The sequence below is a fragment of the Pipistrellus kuhlii genome, unplaced genomic scaffold (assembly GCF_014108245.1).
Source record: "Pipistrellus kuhlii isolate mPipKuh1 unplaced genomic scaffold, mPipKuh1.p scaffold_m20_p_19, whole genome shotgun sequence".
Taxonomy (NCBI): domain Eukaryota; kingdom Metazoa; phylum Chordata; class Mammalia; order Chiroptera; family Vespertilionidae; genus Pipistrellus; species Pipistrellus kuhlii.
In genome coordinates, this window is record NW_023425504.1 from 22,294,853 (window position 1) to 22,316,319 (window position 21,467).

The 21,467-nt window shown below is 40.2% G+C and overlaps 1 protein-coding gene and 1 pseudogene across 6 annotated transcripts in view; one reads left to right on the forward strand and one right to left on the reverse strand.

The window, feature by feature from the left end:
• DOCK11 (dedicator of cytokinesis 11) overlaps positions 1 to 21,467 on the reverse strand; it is a 191,775-nt gene that overhangs the window by 23,814 nt on the left and 146,494 nt on the right. For all 6 annotated transcript variants that reach the window (XM_036443425.2, XM_036443426.2, XM_036443422.2 and 3 more), the window contains 4 exons: positions 18,149 to 18,262; positions 13,220 to 13,435; positions 13,074 to 13,131; positions 1,061 to 1,167 (listed from right to left, as the gene is read on the reverse strand). In XM_036443425.2, the coding sequence (XP_036299318.1) occupies positions 1,061 to 1,167; positions 13,074 to 13,131; positions 13,220 to 13,435; positions 18,149 to 18,262 (495 nt within the window). The remainder of the gene's footprint in view (positions 1 to 1,060; positions 1,168 to 13,073; positions 13,132 to 13,219; positions 13,436 to 18,148; positions 18,263 to 21,467) is intronic.
• Positions 1,541 to 4,275, forward strand: LOC118721902 (annotated as a pseudogene).

A 21,467-nucleotide genomic window follows, 5' to 3' on the forward strand; every position in this document is an offset into this window, starting at 1 on the left:
CCCACAGCCAGCAAGTTTTCCTCTTTGTGTCAAAGAGTTGCCTGAATTGGTCACTATCTGGTTTAGGCCAACTGTATCACATCTGGACCCTTAGGGTAGCCCCTTCTCTAGCCTTTGCCTCTAGCCCCCATCTATCTACTTCCAATACATATTACCGCTGAATTAACATTTCCTCCTTTTTGCTTTGACCTTATCATGATTCGGCTCAAAAACCTTTAATAGCAATTCAACAGTCTAATGAATAAAGCCCAAATATTCAGTTTCTCAAGATTAAGACCTCAGCCACTATTTCTCTCTATACAAACCCCTGGTTTAGTCCAAAGGATCCATTTACTTGTGCCTAAAACCTGCCTTATACTTTCCCACCACTTAACTTTTGTGCCTGCTATTCTGTTATTCCACCTTCAGAGTGAACTCATTCTTCAAACCCTTCTCTATTCTAATACCTCCTCTGTTCTACCTCAGTTCAAAGGCATCTCTTTCACCTTTGACTTTGCATGGAACATACTGTTTATATTATTCAAATGGCACTGTCTTGTTTTCATTCTGTGATGGTGTCTTATCTCTCAGGTAGACATTAGAGGCCAGAGATCAGACATATCTAATTATTTATAGCTCCTATATCATCAAGTCCAGAGCTCATAAGTCAGTGCTCAGTAAATATTTGTTGACTATGTGACAACTGAATCCATTTTCTATCCATATGAAGTTTATAGTAGAAATTTTCCATTTCAAAAATATTTGTATAGATCCTCTGTTTAACTACTACCTTAAAATATTTTAATGGAAGATTCTCCAAACTATGCTGACCCTGATCTGGTTAATGTGATGGTGATTTGAGGATAATAAATGTTGCATTTATAAAACCAGACAATAGGAAGAGTTCCAGAGACAGGATTCTCCACATTCCTAACACAAACATCATTGCTCTGGGCAATCTTAATGCTTACAGTTCATCAACCCTTAGTTATCTTCCAAATTAAGTTAGTTGTAATAATTGTTAAATAAACATATATTTAAGAAGTTTATATAACTGGCAATGCAGGCCCTGGAATCTTACTTCAGTATAATGGACATCCATCATTCCAGCATCTTCTTTCATTGCTCCTTCTTCATCTATATTGGGAGTAATTTTCTTGAAGGCTGCACATCCATTAGGGAATAATTCTGTGTGAACAAAAAAAACCAAACAAACAAACACACACACACACACACAAAAACAGTGAAGTAAATTTATATAAGAAAGTATATTGTAAATAATAGCCTTACAGTGATTAGTTACCCTTAAAAATAAACCTGGGTATTTTTTTTTTTTTTGTGAAAATCAAAGGTATAAGTACAATTTTCAGTTACAAATTTTTTAATAAATTGTTTTTATCTATTACATATTCTACCAGTCTTTCCCCAAAAAAGTGAGCTCAACTTATTTACAACTAAGTTTCATTCTCCGACTACATATTATTTTCACTGGCTAGTACAGTAAGTGTTTCTCTAGTGAGATCTAAAAGCTGTTATAAATAATTTCATCCTGTGTTCAACTATGGTCTCGCCTAAACAAGGAGGGCATGTATTTTTCAGGTAATCACTGAAAGAGTTTCTGTTACCATCCGTAGCTCCTAACTTTACTGGAAATTTTTTGGGAAAAGTCGGTTGTTGTGGGAGTCCTAACCTAGAACTTGTAAGACAGGCAGAATAATAAAACAGATGGTGCCCAATGGAGCAGCTCAGTAGTTGAGCATCTACCTATGAACCAGGAGCTCTTGGTTTGATTCCCAGTCAGGGCACACGCCTGGGTTGCAGGCCTGGTCCCCAGTGGGGGGGGGGGGGGCGTGCAGGAGGCAGCTGATCGATGATTCTCTCTCATCATTGATGTTTCTATCTCTCTCTTCCTCTGTCTGATATACATAAAACATCCTATAAAATAAAGAACTAATAGGCTAATTAGATTGAACAGCATTTGGATGAAGCTGGGACTATGAGGGCTGGTCAAGGCAGCTGGGGCTGAGCCTCTTGCATGATTTTCGTGCATTGGGCCTCTAGTATTTTAATAAAATAAAATAAAATAAAATAAAATAAAATAAAACAAAACAGATGGAAAGTATGAAGCATTCTTAGAAAAACAGGACAAGACACAGAAGAAATAGAGACGTGGAGTTAGATATACCCATTTCTGTCACTAATTGTTTGCTTTTAGACATTTATCTCTCTAAGACTGTAAAAGGTTTCATCACCTGTAAAACCATAACTACCTTAAGATAATTAAATGAAAGTAAAGTGTTTAGAACAGAACCTAGCATTAAGAAGTATTCAAGCCCTAGTCAGTTTGACTCAGTGGATAGAGCATAGGCCTGCAGACCTAAGGGTGCTGGGTTGGACTCCCCCAGTCAAGGGCAAGTACCACAGTTGCATATTCCTCCCCTGCCAGGGCCCTGGTCAAGGTTTGCGCAGGATGCAACCAATCAATGTGTTTCTCTCACATCAATGTTTCTGTCTTTCCCTCTCTCTAAAAATCAATGGAAAAATATCCTCGTGTGAAGATTAAAAAAAGAAAAAGTATTCAATGAATTGTTATTACCAAACAAAGCTGCCAAAAATATACTAGCTTTCCCAAAATAGAATAAAATAATTGCTGCCAGCTGGTATAGTAAATGACTCTGCAGCTGGATCCCTGGGAAGTTGGAAGAAAGTTCAAGCTGAGAACAGGTGCTGTAGAATCGTGGGCCAAATTGTCACTGTCAGGCAGGAGTTCAGGTATAGAAGACTACATGATTGCCCTACAGATTCTAGACAGAGGAATATATCCAACAACTGCTGTTGTTGCTATTTTTACCCTATCTAAGTAGGTAGTTTTAGAGTTAAGAAAAATTCAGCCTCCTTATGACAGAATCTGCTAGTCAGTGAAAAGTAGCTGGTCACAAAGGGAACAAACTCCTATTGCAATCTATTCTACAATCTAGATTGCAATCTAGAAAAACCTATTCTACAATCTAAGTGATGCTTAGAAATAATAACTACCCAAAGCTAAATATCTGGTAAGCATCCCAGGTGAGAGAGGTTGGATAAGGAAGAAGGAAGGTTTAAGAAAGCCAAATCACATGTTGCGATTTCTCAGAATTCCTGTGGGAAAAAGTCATGTAACAGGGCTTGGAGTTTGCCAACTCTTCTTGTCTAAATGAAAGCTAATAAGACATACATATATCTTCTGATAAGATGCTTAATACAATGTGGGCTATCAAGTAAGAACCACACTATTATTAGAGAGACGGAATTCTGGCGAGGGAAGATGGAGTTACTTTAAAGTACTTTGTCAGGAGTGGAGAAACACATAGGGGATGGTCAGTGGATTTCTGTTAAGACAGAAAGCGTGTCAGAAATAATGACATTTACTGGACTTTAAAACTGTTTCTGTTTAAGCATATTAGCTAATACAAACCACTGAAGAAATAGCATGACATATTTCTTTTGAGAGTGTGATACACTTCATTTCTGAAGATAAGCATGCCTAAAATGGTCTTTTATGGACTTCTCTTCAAAATACTGACCACAACAAGATACAGAACCCACACCAGAATGTAAATCAATTCATTTCCTTCTTCGACAGTCTTTCCATGAAAAGAAAAACAAAATCAGGTGAGCTAAACATTGTGCTCAGTGACACAGTTGATTTCCATTCAGGACAACATTCCTCCCTATTGAGGACAGTAACAAACAGGTCTTAGATCGGCAGCTGGTCTGCAGGGCACTCAGAGTAGTCCTGCAGTAAAACGTCTCAAATTTAGGAGAAAGCCTTCCACTTGATCACCTCTATGAAATTAAGAGCCAGGCAGTAAGGAATAGGGCCCCAAAACTTGAGTGAAACCACCCCCCGTGGAGGGTTGGGCAGTGGAAGAAGGGGCAGCAGCCAGGCAGCCTAGGTTCCAGAAGGTTGTCGGCACTCGCCTGCCCCTGAAGCCATAATGCCAAGAGAATGGTCAGTTCCACCAAGGGGGCAGTGAAGGAGCCCAGGAGAAGGTGGGCAAGTTTGTCAGCTAAATCTGCTCCTGCAAAAGTATAAACAAACAAAAAAAAGTACAAACAAAAGGGGGAGAGCAAAGGAAAAACAGGCCAAAGTGGCTAACCAGGAACCTAAAGATCTGCAGAAAATGGAGAAACTAAAACTGAGGGGAGTCCAGCCTTGGATATAGCAGAAGAGAAAGAAGCCAGGTATGATTAATATCCTGTACCATGTCTCATCAGTGGTCCTGCCTCCCTTGTATAATCCAAAGGAATATTTTTATCAACCATTTTGGAAATGCAATGTTTGTAATATAATAGCTCTAGAAACATTTTTAAGAAGGAGGGAATTCCACCTCATCCTATTTTTTAAGTCTAATTTTAGCTTCTTTTGCTGGATTTTTTTTTTTGGGGGGGGGACAACCAGAAAATAGTGAGATATTGAATATGGGAGAGGCTTTGATTATCTTGGGTGTCAGCTTAACATTCCATAGATGGGGTAGTTTTTATATCCTATGATATAAAAGCATCCTAAATGGCAATATGGAGTTAGTCATGCATTTAATATGCCTTGAACATATTAAATTACTTCTATTCTCGTGTTTTTGGTAGAACTGTTTCCTAAAGAAAACCATTCCTTGATCTTGGCCTCTCCCTTTCAGGATTTTGTGCATCTGTAACAATTTTGGTGTAGTAGTTCCAGTTTTCCTAGTAACTTTATTAATGTGCTGTGAAAGATTGAAGATTTGATTATTCTAGAGCATATGATATTAAATTGTGAACTAGTGGGACTTTGATGTAACAGCATATCAACATTTGAAGATATTGGTACTTGATACTCTATTAAGGGAAATTGCAAACTGCACATTTTAAGCTGGAAAGCTGCTGAAATAACTGTTTAGAAAAAAATCACAACCACATAACTTTTTAGAGTTTGGTTACGAAAGTTAAGAATTGTGTACAAACTGAAATGTCTATTACTTATCCTCAAAACACCTGATAAGATCTCAATTATGAAAGAAAAAAATGTGAGTGAATAGATACAGAATGTAGTCTTTACAAAGGAAAGGGGTCAGTCCTAAAGGCCTCAGGCTGCTAGTCCATGGCTGGGGGGGGGGGGGAGGGAATTCCTGTCTGCTCTGAGATTATCACTTTAAGTGATTCCCAAATCTAGGGATTTTCATCATTTCCTTCTTCAGTGATGTATATAATGCTGTGATTTGGGGGAGGACAAAATGCCCGAGATCAGATGAGGTTAAAGCATCTTGGGAGAGTGCCTTTTAGAAGGAGGGTAATTCGGTGTCTTCTCAGAAACAGGTCAACATCTACTTTTGGAGGTTGTGTCTACATCATCTGGTATAAAGGCTTCTAGCATGATTTTCAACTTCAGAGTCTACTGTTTTTGCTTAAATGTGTTATGTGGTCCCTATGCCTGATGATATCTCTACCTAGAGGAGACTATATCTCCTTTTCACTTACATTATCAACACCCACATAACTATCCAAGGATATGAGGGCCCTTTTGTTAGTTACCATCTTAAAAATACTTGGGGGGAAATTCTGATTCCCCTTAGTTCCAGAAAGGTTTTCAGATGAAACAAATTACTAAATCTAGAAGTGACCGGTGTATATATCACAAGAGAAGGAGGCATGTATTGGAGGGATCTCACAAAGCCCTACGTAGCATTATATAAAGTGGTTTTGGAGAGTTTATTGGTATTTCTGGTATGTGACCTGGATTCCTGACCTTACCCTTTATAAACAGCTGTCACTTGTGTATTCCTGACTGCTATCCGAGGGAAAACAAGATGCAAACTGTCCAACCATTGATAAAATAAGACCCCTAGTCAGAAGAAAGGTAAGACATAAAAGTCCTGAAGGGAGGGCCAAAAAGAAAAAAAAATGTGATTTATAAGGCACTGGGGAATAAAAAGCTTTGTAGAACTTAAACTACTAGATCTTGAGTACAAAAACTTGGGAAAGGGATCAACATTACCCTATAAGGAATGAAAATAACAGACTATCTGGGAAAGAAAATTCATTTTCCAGGGTTGATGGGGGAGCCCTACAGGCCTAGAGCTTTGCTGAATCTTGGGTGCTATCTGGCGGTGGAAGAATGCAGAAACTTGACTCTGGAATTCCCTGGGAGAAAACAGCTGTGCCCTCACTCAAAAAGAGATACATAAAGTCTGACCTCCAGAGAGTGAGATTTAAAACATTTTGAGGTTTTCAGACAAAACAGAAGTAAAGACATTTGGGTCTGTTATTTTATATTTTTGGGATGGGAATAACAGCCAATATAACCACCTCAAGGTTGATAATCCTTAAGGTCTGTCTAGTATTGATAGAAAGAACTAATGCTCTGGCTGTAGAAAAGATGTTTGAGGCTGGGGGTGGGGCCGGGAGGACTGTAAGCCCCCCCTTTCCCCTTTCAATTCAGTGTCTAAAACATGAGAAAAAGGATCTGTAGATACCCCTGGGGAGCAAGGGCCAAAGTCCTTGCTTGTATAGGCAACCTCCCAACCAGACAAACTATTTTTTCTTAAAAATTCTATATAGGGAGAACTTGTCCCCAATGTGACAGCTGGTCACTAGTATTTCATTCCATCTTGATTTAAACAATGCTTCATGCCCTAGCTGGTTTGGCTCAATGGACAGAGCCTCGGCCTGTTAACTGAAGGGTCCTGGGTTCGATTCTCCTCAAGGGCACATGCCTGGTTGTGGGCTCGAGGCAGGTGATCAATGATTCTCTCTCATCATTGATGTTTCTCTCTCTCCCTCTCCAGTCCTCTCTAAAATCAATAGAAATATATTTTTAAAATTTTTAAATAAACAATGCTTCACAATGACTTCAAGAGAAATGGCATACGACTTTGAAAAAACAAACTTTTTGGCAATTAGTATGACAGAGATTTATAATACAGCTAACTCTCCTTCCCTTTTGTATTCATTATCAAAGGACACTTAATGATAGAAAAAGAAAGGGCTCCAGAATTACTCAATTATTTTTGTTAAATAAGTTTGTCTTAAAAGTATAAATAATTTTTTTTCAGTTCTGCACTCAAATATACTTTCATTTATTCTGTGAATATCCAGGTCTTGCCTAGATCATGGCATTCTCTGACTGGATGACAAGTTAGATGCAGTTTTTAACTTGTTTTATTTTTCTAAATTTCTTTATTGATTAAGATATCACATATGTGTCCTCATCCCCCATAAATTAGTAGTCTGCTTTAACACAACTATCATAATTTGGTCAGATAATTAACAAAAGAAGGTGCTTTAAATCATATGAATGATTGGATCTAAGGGGGAAAAGTCTGAGGATTTTCCCACTGCCACCATTTTAGAATAAGGTTTTCTAGTTGTAGCAAGTAGCATAGTCCAGATTTAAAAATAAACAGCACCTATAAATAAACATGTAAACTTTTCCTAAATTTAACATTATTTCTATTTAAAATGAAAAACATTTTTTCCTACTCAGACAGGGCTCTTTGGTTTCTATGAAGTATAACTTAAAAAAAAAAACACCAACCTTGAAGGTATTATAAAATAATAAATAAATAGTTAAAAGCACTATTTCCACTTGTTGAAACATGTCATAGTGTTTGGTGTTCAGGCAAGCTGCCTCATGCTAACATCCAAAAAAACCACAGCAATATGTATATTCTATATTAGTTGCTATTTTATCTCCTATTGTTATATTTCTAAAGCTTAAGGATTAAGAATGGAGATAAAAAGTTCTTGAATTTTGTTTCATTTTAGGGCCTTTGCACTTTTGAAAAACAACTCTAGGAAAACATTTAATATATTTAACTATTTAAATATCTAAAGAATATAGTTTTATACTTAGCAGACAAAAACTTATTTCATATGTCTACTAATTAAAAAGATGAGATAATATAAACCTAATTTCTCTGAAAGATACACTTAAAATTTATTCAGAACTGTCTTTAGGATTCTCATATCTGTTAGCTTATTTGGAATTGCAGGTGTTCAGCTTCAATATTTATTTTTACTGTAATTTCACATATGCACCAAAAGGAGAAAACTAGAGTATAGCAATTGCAAGCAAATGTATTGTTCAAAAAATTTTTTCAGTATCAAAGCTCTAGGTGTTGGCTCAGTGGATAGAGTGTCGACCTGCAGACTGAAGGGTCCTGGGTTCGATCCAGTCAAGGGCATGTACCTTGGTTGCCTTATGCAGGAGGCAACCAGTCAATGTGTTTCTCTCACATTGATATTTATCCCTGTCTTTCCATCTTTCTAAAAATCAACGGAAAAATATCCTCCATTGAGGAATGAAAAAAATTCCAATATCAAAGAGCAAGTGTTAACTTAAAATATAAATAAAATGAATCTACATTTTAATAATGATACTAAATTTGGAAAGACTCCTTTTAGAAAAAAATTCTCCACATGCATGGTATTAATAAAGGCAATCAGACTCTGAGCCTTATATGTGAAATGAAAGATACATAATTCTGGCAGAAATTCTTTAATTAAAAAAACAAAACAAAACATGATTGTATTCTCATAGCCAAAATCAGAGTGATATGACTCCCACAGGATGGTTTCATTTTTATCTAAGATTACTCATTCAACTGCCTTAAAAGAAGTAGGTTGGCCATTATGATAAATAGTGAGAGACTTTTTTGCAATGTCCATTGCCAGTTATTTTTTAATATACATAACACTGTATAAGTTTAAAGTACATGTGTTCATTTGATACACACACATACTGAAAAATTAATACAGTAATGCTAATCAGAACACATAATTACATTTTTTTTGGCAGGGGAACATTTAAGTTCTACTTTTAGCAACTTTCAAGTATATATTGTTAACTATAATCACTATGCTATATATTAGGTCTCCAGAACTTATTGATCTTGTAAGTAGTAAGTCTATACCTTTTGAATAACATCAATTAAAGCCAAACTTGTATAAAAACCATTGTACTGTTTTTATAGAAGTTTAGCTTTTTTAGATTCCACATATCAGTGAGATCATATAGTATTTGTCTTTTGCTGTCTGACTTAATATAATGCCCTTGGGAGTCCATCTTTGTTGTCACAAATTACAGAATTTCTTTCTTTTTTTGTGGCTGAATAATATTCTGTTGTATATTCTGTTGCCACATCTTTATCCATTCACACAGATCCTTTTCACATGTTTTCATATTACTAATTAGCATCCTTTTATTTTAGCATGAGGAACTTCTTTTGGCATTTTCTGTAAGGCAGGTCTAGTGGTGATGAATTCCTTCAGCTTTTGTTTGCCTAAGGAAAGTATTTGTCCTTCATTTCTGGACAGCTTTGCTGGATAGAATATTCTTGGTTGGCAGTTTTTTCTTCTTTTAGCACTTTAAATATATCATCCCACTCTATCCTAACTAAGGTTTCTGCTGAGAAATCCACTGATAGCCTTATGGGGGTTCCCTTGTAAGTTATGTGGATGAAAGGGGGCCACATAGTGAACCTGACAAGCTCAGGGGTCTGTGTGACAGCCCTATAAAATCAGAGACCTCAAGTAACCATAAAAGATTATCTGAAATTTAAACTTTTAAAACTAAAAGCAGTTTACAGCAGGTAATCATGTCCTAGGCTAGAATCTTCCTTAACAAAAGTCAATCTTGACCTTAACTGAGCCTGAGCCTGACTATTGTCTTTTGCATCTGTGATAACAGGCCTTTGGAGTGTCAAGGTAATGTCTGAAATGTTTTTCTGAAAACATTTCAGACATACCACCACCAGAGCAGAGACCATAAATCCCCTTATTATTATTGTTATCATGTTATTTTTTCACTGTTATCTATCCTATAACCAAGTAAAATAAGTTTATGTCTGTTATTTTACTTTTTATCCATACCCAGAGGTCCCCCACCCCACTGCTTTGCTTTCTTCAGCCTCCCTAATCTGTCACCAATGGATTTCACTTCGTCCTCCTCCTCTTTTGATTGTAATATATAATAAGGTACAAAACTGTCATTTTTTGGGAGCATTTTCCCAATCCACTGAGGTTTGGCTTCCCAGAAATTATCATCCGTTTGGCTAAAAAGTCTCATAGAAATTTTAACAGGATTGGGTGTTTCTTTTTAAAAAAATATATATTTACTGATTTTTTAACAGAGAGGAAGGGAGAGGTATAGAGAGTTAGAAACATTGATTAGCTGCCTCCTGCACAGCCCCCACTGGGGATGTGCCCGAAACCAAGATACATGCCCTTGACTGGAATTGAACCTGGGACCCTTCAATCTACAGGCCAATGCTCTATCTACTGAACCAAACTTGTTAGGGCAAGGCTTGAGTGTTTCTTAGGTTGACACTTTCTCCATTATTTTCTCTCCTCTGACTGGATAATTTTAAAGGTCCTCCCCTTTAATTCACATAGTATTCCTTCTGTTTGATCCTGCTGGTAATGCTCTCTATTTCATTTTTCACTTCATTGTATTCTTCAGCTCAAGAGTTTGTTTGGTTCTTTTTTAATGATTTCTAGTTCTTGTTTAACTTCATTTTGTTCACATATCTTTTTCCTGATTTCATTGAATTTTCTTTCTATTTTATTGTAACTCAATGTGGTTCCTTAAACAGCTATTTTGAATTCTTTATTAGGTATATTACAGATCTCCAAGTTTTTGAGTTTGATTACTGGAAGGTTATTGGTAATGTCATGTTTCCTTAATTTTTCATGCTCCTGTAAGTCTTGCATTGCTGTCTTCACATTTGAAGTAGCACTCACTTCCAACTGTCTTTACTAACTGACTTTGGGAAATGCTTTCCATCTGCCTTGCTAGGGATTCTGAGGCTTGCACATATTTTTTTATGGATACATCTTCTCCATACTTCTTGTTCTCTCTTGTGGCAGAATTTGTAAGCTTGTATGCCTTCTCTACATTATACAACACACTGATCCAGGTGCTAACAGCCTCCATTTGTGTTTTCCCAAGAGTGGTGATAAAGTTCAAGTTTGTGGTCTCTCCCTGGCCTACAGATTCTGGCCTACTTATTGCTTGTTCTCACTAGCTGGCTGCTAAAGCTTGCTCTTGTTGCCATCAGGAGCATGCATAAGCAGTTGGCTATAGAATAGGAGAGGTGTGGTTGAGGCACACGGAACACTGGGGGGTGCTTATGGGCCAGTTGGAGGGAACCACAGACTAAATGTCCCTAGCAACTTATAGGTGAGTTTCTTGATCTAGTATATGACCTGTGTCTCTTTAAACTTCTGAGAGTCCTATATGCCACTTTTCCAGCTTCTTCCTGCCCCCACCCCAAGTCATGAAGCTCACAACTCATCACTCTGGATGGGGCAAAAGAGCAATGAGCCTATCTGCAGCATCCTGTACATCTGGGGAAGCCAGGTGGCCATTCTCATGCTCTCTTTTCCCATGAAAGAAATCACAGGCAAGAAGTCTCTCTTGGCACTGAGCTGTGTCACCTTGGGGAAGGGGTGACACAAGTAAACTTTACCCTCTCCAATGCATTTAAACGTGTGTGCCTGTGTGTGTGCATGTGTGTGTGTGTGTACGTGTGTGTGTGTGTGTGTGTGTGTGTGTGTGTGTGTACTCTAGTGGCATCCTGGAATTTCTCCACTGGACTCCTTCATTTCCACCAAGGCTCTCTTGTCTATGGATCATTATCTAAGACTAGAGGCCTGGTGAATGAAATTCGTGCACAGCAGGGGGTCCCTCAGCCCGACCTGCACTTTCTCCAAACTGAGACCCTTCTAGGGATGTCCGACTGCCTCTTGCAATCTGGAACCACTGGCTCATAAGTGCTCACCTGCCTGCTTGCCCCTAACCACTCTGCCTCCCTGCATGATCGCCCCTAACTGCTCCCCTGCTGGCCTGATTGCCCCTAGCCACCTCTGCCTCACCCCACACTCGGGACCCAGGATTCCCTCCTCTGGCCAGTCATACACATCTGGGACCTGGGCTTGCCTCCCTCTGGATGCCAAAGGGTTAGGATCTGGGCTGGCTGCAGCTGCAGGGGACTGTGGGTGGGCGGCTTCCCTGGGCTACAGCCGCAGACACCTGGGACTGTGGAGTGGGTAGCTTGTCCCTCTCCTGGGCCGCAGCCCCAGCTGCTGGCACTCGGGACTGCAGGGCATGCAGCTTGTCCCTCTCTTGGTCAGGGCTGCAGGTGCAGGTGCAGCTGCTGGTGCCTGGGACCTCAGGGCGGGCGGCTTGTCCCTCTCCCGGGCCACAGCCCCAGCTGCTGGTGCCATGGACCATGGGGAGGACGGCTTGTCCCTCTTGTAGGCCACAGCCTGGCTGGTCCCATTCCTCTCTCACAAGCTCATTTGTGCCTGGCTGGTCCCCATTCCTCTCTCCCCAGTGTTATGTCTGAGCTGTTACAGCATGATGGTGTGATGACCATTTGCATATTAGCTCTTTATTATATGGGATTATATAGGATAGTATTCGCCAGGGGCTCCTAGACTGAAGCTGGGAAGGGCTGGAGCCAGTGCATGAGCCATTGCAGGATCCACAACCAGGACTGATATCTGTCTGCCTATTACCTAATGCAGAGGTTAGTAACTTTCCTCCCAAGAACTAACTTCCACAGTTCCCACAAAGGCAATTTTGTCTATGAATGGATGCCAAATTGTTGTTGGGGGGGAGGGGACAAATAAGGGACGTTTTATTTGGCCATCTTGATGCTGTGCTGACTACTCTTTAATACCAAGGTACTGTTGCACTAAAGTGACTGTGGAGATTAAATCTATGGGCAGTTGTTGGTGAACTTGAGGCAGACGAAGGGAAAATAAGTGATTGGTATTATCCAGAGCTTCTCATGAGCCTTAAGAAGAATTTAATCTGTGGCAGACTTCCAGGAAGACAGTGTTGGAAAATAAACATTGAATATCAGGCTATTTAACTCTGAATGAAAGCAGAAGGCAAAATGAACAATCCAGTTTTGTTTTTTTAAAGAACAACTTCTGTTAAACATTGGATGAGGCTAAAGGTGAACATATTTTTCAGAGCTCAATTATATCACATTCACAGTTGCAAGCTACAAGGATAAAAACTACTACACTAACTGAAATTCTCCCCATCTTTAATGACAGAAATATCTTACTTTTTCGATGAAGAAACTCTGCAACCAAGGCTGCTACATGGACATAACACATTGCTGCCTGAAAAAGGATGACAAAGAAAGAGCTGTTAGAATGTGCTCCAGGGATTTTGCAAGACTGTGTTTAGAACAAAGCCTTAAGTAGTTACCTCTGAAAAATCTCCATTTTTTACATGGATCTTGGCCATGCTATCAAGCCAAGTTTTCCTGAGCTCTGGGGTGCTTGCATAGGACTTGGCTAAGCTATACTGGAGATCAATTAGCATTTCAGGATCTTTCTCATGTTCCTTCATTTGAGCAGTGGCCATAAGAACAGTACGAATTCTCTTGGTCAAATCTTTGACTTCTGTGGGAAAAGCAGTTGCCTAATTTAAAAACAAACAAAAAAACATGTTTATTAATATTATTAATGTGCTCTAAGTTTCATCATTCAATCCTAGGAATAACACACAATTTTTTAAAAATTGATTTTAGAGAAAGGAGAAGGGAGAGGGAGAGGGAAGGAGAAGAGAAAGGGAAGGGGGGGAAACATTGATGTAAGAGTGAAACATAGATCCATTGCCCCCTGCACACATCCTGACCAGGGATCAAACACACAACGTGGATATGTGCCCTGACTGAGAATTGAACCCACAACGTTTTGGTGCACGGGATGATGCTTCAACCAACTGAGCCATAACACCTGGGGCAACATACAATTTTTTAATCCTTGTTACAGTTCTGGGTATTGGTTCTTGGCATGGGACATGTCTAAAGAACTTTCAATTAATTCTTTTTAATATATCCAATTAGCTCAGGCTTTAAAGCACATGTGTCAAACACAAGGCCCGCGGGCCAAATCCGTCCCGCCAGGCCTTGCAATGTGGCCTGCACCGCGCTGTCATCACTGTACCCCACTGCGTTTCCATCACAATGACAGTTTATGACTGTTCAGTAAACCATTCGGCCCGCGATTTAGGCTGGATTTTAGATTTTGGCCCCTTCTCTGATTGAGTTCGACACCCCTACTTTAAAGGTTCCAAACTTGATGGCAGTATATTAACAATATCTAAAAGCATGGACACTGGAGCCATACTACCAAGCCTTGAACCCCAGCTCCTCCACTGAATTTTATAGCCATGAGAGTAATCTATAGTCACCTTATTATGTAATTTTAGTTACAACAGTAACTAAAAATGTTTTTGTTGTTTTCTTCTTCTCCCTTATTTTATTTTTTCATCATCATTTATCACTTCTATGCCCATTTCCATCTCCACCAACCCCCCTCCCCTGCAATCATCATGCTGTTATCCACGTCCATGAGTTCTCCCTATTCTTTTCTTTTTGTTCAATCCCTCCACAACCACCCCTAACACCTCCACACACACCAGAGTTGTCTTCCTGCTCTCTATGAGTCTGTCTCTATTTTGCTTGGTAGGACGATAACTAAAAATTGACAGTTAAAATATAATAATTCATATTAGGCAGTGGTCTAGGCATTCTTACAACAATCCTGTGAGTTAAGGACTATCATAATTCACTTAACCAACAGAAACCTGACGCACACAGCAGTTAAGTATCTTGGCTAAAAACTTACAGTTGGTAAGTGGCAGAGACAAGATTGACACCCAGGTAGTTTGGCTCCAGAGCTAGTGACCTTAGTCACTCTTCCATACTGACAAGCATACCCACCCCATCCACCAACTATACATACATACACTAAGGGGAACACCATACTACAAAGTGCCTACTTATAAAATTAGAGCTTATGAATCACAGAACACTCTTGAGTTTAAAGAGATAATTAACCTCTCTCAAAGTGTTACCTTGGTACCCCAAAACCAGTAAGTTAGTTTCCTCTTTCTTATGGCCATTAAAATAGTCTTATCAGTTTCTCTTAACCCCACTGGAGTAATCACAATTATCTGTATGATTAAAGATATAGGGAGGGGTTAGGGAGTTTTTCAATGTGAATATAACCCAAAGTGGAGGAAATAGTTTTTAAAAGTGCCTTCTTTATCCTTTTAAAGTAATACCCGTGTTTCCCCCAAAATAAGACATCCTCTGAAAATAAGACCTAGCACAACTTTGGGAGAAAAAATTAATATAAGACACTGTCTTATTTTCGGGGAAACAGGGTACTTCTATACATAAAGTACCTTCTTATGTATTAAGATTCCATTTACAGGGGCAAGGCATTCCTTGCTGTAACAAAATTTATTGGCAGTGACTGGCCAATAAACTAAGTGACTGACTAATAAAACTAAGTCATTTAAGAAATCAGTCAATGCAAAATATTTCCTATCAAGAAAGCCAAAACAGACCCCCATGACTGTGAAAAAGTTGCTCTTCTAACTTTTATATAATATGGAATTAAGGATCCTAAGTGACAGAGGCTGTTTTTGTATTCATGGGATTAGTTGGAGTATATACTTATATCCTGGGGAACCAGTAGAACTGGCTGGAAAGCAAACTTTCCCAGCCTGACAGTGTTTTGTTTTGTTTTTCCTTTTCTTCAGTCTAAGCAATGTTCCTGTGGGAATGTTTTTTGCTACATAGATCTACATGTCCCAAACATCAAAGACACTGACTGTGAGCTTTATTTTTTTCAGATTTTAAACAATATTGTCCAATTATGTTGGAAGATGACCTTTCCCAAGAATGCAGATGATTCCTCTGGGAGAAAAAAATTCTTTATTGGCAAAAGATTCCTCTTCCCTTGTACACATATAGCCCTAAAGATCAGAACTTGCTTTTTGTGCAACAAATGAATTTTGACAATGGTATAGGTTTTAAGCATATAGGTAAGAAAGAAGAATGGAGTTCAGGGTCTTTGCGAGTGCCAATAAGTATCTTTGGCAAACCTGACAAACTAATCCAAAATAATATATTCACCCTTATGCTCATAGCAGCATTATTTACAACAGCCAAGATTTGGAAGCAGCCCAAGTGGCAATCAGTAGATGAGTGGATAAAAAAGCAGTGGTACTTTTACACAATGGAATACTACTCAGTCATAAAAAAGAAGGAAAACTTACCTTTTACAACAACGTGGATGGTCCTGGAGAGTATTATGCTAAGTGAAATAAGCCATCAGACAAATACAAGCGCCATATGATTTCACTTATATGAGAAATCTAATGAATAAAATAGACTAACACTATGAGACAGACTCATAGATACAGAGAACAGACTGACAGCTGTCAGAGGGGAGGGGTTTAGGGGCTGAGTGAGAAGGGTGAAGGAATTAAACAGAAAAAAAAAGGAAAGACTCATGTACATAGACAACATTACGGTGACTGCTAGAGGAAAGGGGGCTGTGGAAGAGGTAGAAGATGGAAAGGGGAGATAAATGGTGATGGAAAGAGACTTGACTTGGGGTAATAAACACACAATACAATATACAGATGATATGTTGTAAAATTATATACCTGAAATCTGTATAATTTTATTAACCAATATCACCCCAATAAATTCAATTAAAAAAAGGAAAAAAATTGTCTATGGCAAGCCACAATCAGTTAACAGATGATTCTTAAAACTCATCCTATCTAGTAAAGAGGGAATACAGTAATTGACCCTCACATCATCACAAAGATGGTGATGCACACAGCCAATAAGGAGGGAATATGCTAATTGACTGCCCCACCCTCAAACATGGCAATGTCCACAGCCACAAGATGGTGGTGCCCAGTCCCCTCAGCCCTGCTGGGGTGGCAGGCGCATGGCAAGGCCAGGCCTGCCCCTGCCTCTGGAGTTCCCCAGTCCCCTCAGACCCCAGCTGCACAGAGCCAGCCCAAGTTGCAGGCAAGTAAGTCTCAGATGTCAGCTACCCAGGACTGGCCTGAGGCACAGGCAAGCCTTGGATGGTGGTTGCCCAGCTGCCTAGGGCCACCTGAGGCTCAGGAACTCAGGGATGGCTGAGGCTTGTGCTGTCAGCAGTGGCAGCAGCAGAGGTGTGATGGGGCATCACCTTACCCTGATCGCCGAGTCACTTCCTGCCCCTGAGGACTTCCGGACTGTGAGAGAGGGCAGGCCAGACTGAGGGAACCCCCTCTCCAGTGCATGAATTTTCATGCACATGGCCTCTAGTCAGATAATAAATCCCTTCTGTGCAGGTTCTCATCTGTTGGCAATGGATCAGATCATCTGTTGGCAATGGATCCTTTCCTATAAGCAGCTGTTAACTGTTCTAAGAAGTGAGGTTTTGTGAAATTTCAAACTCAGTGCTTAATTAATCAATATGGTAAATAGTTAATAACTGTTAAGAAAGGATCCATTTATATTCAGAGTAAGTTTAGAAATAAAGACCAGAAAAATATTCAAATCTTACTAGCCATCACCATTTATACTGCATGCACAGTATAGTCAATCGTCCATTCATTCAACTAACATTGATTATCTGCTATGTACCAGGCAGTTTTATAGGTGCTAGAGATACAATGGGGTACAAGACAAAGCCTGGAATAATGAAGCTTACATTCTCTACCTCTATTTAAAAAAAATACTTTTATTGATTTCAGAGAGGAAAGGAGAGGGAGAGAGAGATAGAAGCATTAATGATGAGAGAGAATCATTAACTGGCTGCCTCCTGCATGCCCCCTACTGGGGACTGAGCCTGCAACTTACGCATGTGCCCTTGACCAGAACCAAACCTGGGACCCTTCAGCCCACAGGCCGATACTCTATCCAGTGAGCCCAAATGTCTAGGACTATACACTATTTTACTGAAAGTCATGAACCTGCCCTAGCCAGTTTGCTCAGCGGTTAAAGTTTTGGCCCAACTGAAGGGTCACAGGTTCATTCTGATCAAGGGCACATGCCTCTGTTGCAGGCTCAATCATAGGCCCTAGTCAGGGCATGAGAAGGAGACAACCAATCTATGTGTCTCTCTCACATAGGTGTTTCTCTCTCTGTCTCTCCCCCTCCCTTTCAGTCTTTCTGAAAAATCAATGGCAAAAATATCCTCAGGTGATGATCAACAACAACAACAACAACAACAAAGTAAGTCATGGACCCAATAACAGTTTAACTCTAGGAGTGTAAACTTTTTTAATAGTGAAGGCGCTTCTAATTTATTACTTGAAGTGAGAACATACCTTCATAGGTCTGTCACTGTTAGCAAAATTATTGATAATGAATAAAGACTCCTGGAATCTTGATCCTCCGCTTAGTGCTACATCAGCTATCAGCTGACTTACAGCAATTATTATCTGTGGGAAAGAGCAAATATTGTTTTTCAATTGTCTTTTGAACAAATGCTACTTTCATCATTGTATAAGCCCATAAGCACGCATATGAAATGTTTCTTTTAAAGATTCTACACAGTTCCACCATAATCTACTTTCTTCAGACATGAGGAATTTAAATTATTTTATGGAAATAGCAACTTCAAAGGCTCCAATTTCCAATTTTATTGGGACTTTTCTTGATTAGATGTGAAAAAATTTTCTAAGCTCATGGTACAGATAGATCCAAAACTGTTTCATAATAGTGAACTGAAAGAACAGTGAGTCAGGTCTCCATTTTGAACAAGCTTGCTAGGTAGGTAGCAGCTATGGCCAAGTTGGGAATAAATGACATTTTCTTCTATGATTTCTCATTCCTTTTCATTGGTCTATTTTAGTGTCTTGAACTTCCAACTCCAGCACCTCAGCTCCCTTCTTTGTTTCTTTGTTTCTTTTATTTTGTTTCGTTTTTCTCTCCCCCACCCCTTATTCGTTTCTGACTAGCACCTACCTAGTTAAGACAGCCCTACATGTAATGCCTTTGGTTGTGCTTTTTAATCTCTCAGGATCCCTTTGAGGAATGCCTAAATGATTCATGGTAAGGTGTTAATGGTTGGATGCTTTACCTCTGATCTTGGGAAGCAGGAGCTATGATTGCAGGCTCTAGAATCAAACTGCTGCAGATGCAAATCTTGACTTTATCAATTATTCACTGTGGGGCTTTAGAAAATCTAACCTTCCATTCCTCACTTTCTTAATTGTAATATTGTTATGAAATGTTCTGAGGATTAAAGAGATCATAATCATAATAATACTAGTTAACTCTTTTTTGAGTACTGTGTCAAACATGGTTACAAGTCTTCAAACTTATTAATTCATTTACATTTGAATAATGGACTTGAGAGAACTAATGGTTTGACCCAGAAGAATACACCCTAATGGGGAATTTCAGGCATACTGGCACACTAATTGCAGAAATGTTTTGGGGAAAGATGGCATTCAAATGACACCTCAGATAAAGATGAATTATAAAGGCCCTTACATATAACCTTGCCCCTACATAGCAGATTTTTTACAGAAAGAATGCACTTCAATCGGACTTCCACATCACTGATGACAATTTTAAAAACCTGATATGGCTGTCTCCCCATTTATAACCCATTTCCAATAAACAACTGCAATGGCACCATGGCAGTGAAAAAACCAAAGGTTTCCCATACTACAAAGAGGTCTACTAAGCTAAGAAGTCCCAATTGTGTTTTAGTTCAAAGCAATTTCATTAAATAAGCAGAAGAATATGGAGATGTTGAATAGCAACTATCATTTACTGAGTGTCTATTACATGCCAATCATTGTGCCTGGCACTACAAACACTTTATTTTTATCCCTCCCTACAGCCCTGCAAGGTGAAATATATTTGGCCTCATTTTACAGATGAGGCAAATAGTTAAGACAGATTGATACCCTTGTCTAGGGTCACATAGTAAGTAACTGAGCTACAATTAAGCCAAGGTAGGTCTAATTCCAAAGTTAATTCTTTCCACTACACCTTGAAACTTCTCTCATGTTTTACTTACTGGTGATGCTGGAATGTGAAACACACAAACTGTATTATGACCTACTATATAATCCTACCTAATAAAAGAGTAATATGGAAATTAACCATCACTCAACTCAAGCCACACCCACCAGCTACGCCTGCCAGCCAATCAGAGTGAGTATGTAAATTAACCCCAACCAAGATGGCTGCAGCCACCGAGAGTAGTTGAGAGGCTTGGGTTTCCCTGGTAACGGAAGCCACACTTTCCAGACACCCTGGCCGACCTAGGCCTCGACTCAAGGAAACAAAGTTTCAATTATAGAAGGTAAATCCCAAGAAAAATGGCGGCAGCCACGGAGCTGGAGAGAGCAGGCTAGGGTTGTCCCTGGCAACAGAGGAAGCCAAGCTTTCCACCTGCCCAGCTGGCCTAGGCCTCCACTCAAGGCTACAAAGTTTCAATTATAGAAGATACATGAACCCCAACAGAAATGGTGGCAGCCACAGAGCGAGCAGGGGGCTTGGCTCCCATCCAGGCTACAAAGTTTCAATTGTGGGAGGTAAATGAATCCCAGATATCAGGGACTCTGCTTGGGTTGCCAGGGGGCTTGACTGGCCTGCAAACCACCACAGGCCTCTCGCCTAGGTGGCCCCACACCTCAAGGGAACCCCCACCCTGATCCGGGATACCCTGCATGGCAAACCAGCTGGCCCCCACCCGTGCACCAGGCCTCTACCCTACATAATAAAAGAGTAATACGCAGATTGACCATCACTCCAACCACAAGATGGCTGCTCTTATGTGGTCAAAGGTCCTGCCCCCATGTGGACACAAGATGGCCACCACAAGATGGACAGCAGGAGAGGGCAGTTGGGAGGCAACAGGCCTGCAAGGGAGGGCAATTGGAGACTATCAGCCCTGCAGGGGAGGGCAGTTAGGGGTGACCAGGCCGGCAGAGGAGGGAAGTTGGGGGCAAACAAGCTGGCAGGGGAGCAGTAAGACATAAATCAGGCTGGCAGGGGAGTGGTTAGAGGGTGATCACACTGGCAGGCAGAAGCGGTTAGGGGCAATCAGGAAGGCAGGCAGGCGAGCAGTTGGGAGCCAGCAGTCCTAGATTGTGAGAAGGATGTCCGACTGCCCGTGTAGGCCTGATCCCAGTCTAAACAAGCAGTTCAACATCCCTCAAGGGGTCCCAGATTGGAAAGGGTGCAGGCTAGGCTGAGGGACACCACCCCCCTTCTTCCCCCATGCATGAATTTCATGCACCAGGCCTCTAGTCTATTTATATAAAGAGGTAATATGCAAATTAGCCAAGATGCCGTAATATTACAACTTCTCAGGAGAAGGCTGTGCACACAGGTGGGCATGAGGGGACTGCATGTGCGATGAGGCAAGCCACGGATGGCGCAGGCCCATAGACAACAGGGCCTGCCAGCTGCTGTGGTGGCGAACAGGCCCTATGAGCAGGCCCACAGAGAACAACCCTGTTCTCTGCGGGCCTGCCACCCACGAGCACCGGCAGTCCCACCTCTTCACATGAGCTGCAGAGGAAACACCTTTTCTGACCGCTCATTGGTTAAGCTCCCTGTATGCCACTCTCAGTATTCTTGGTAACTTGGGTAATAATCCAAGAAGGTGATCTAGGGTTTTTC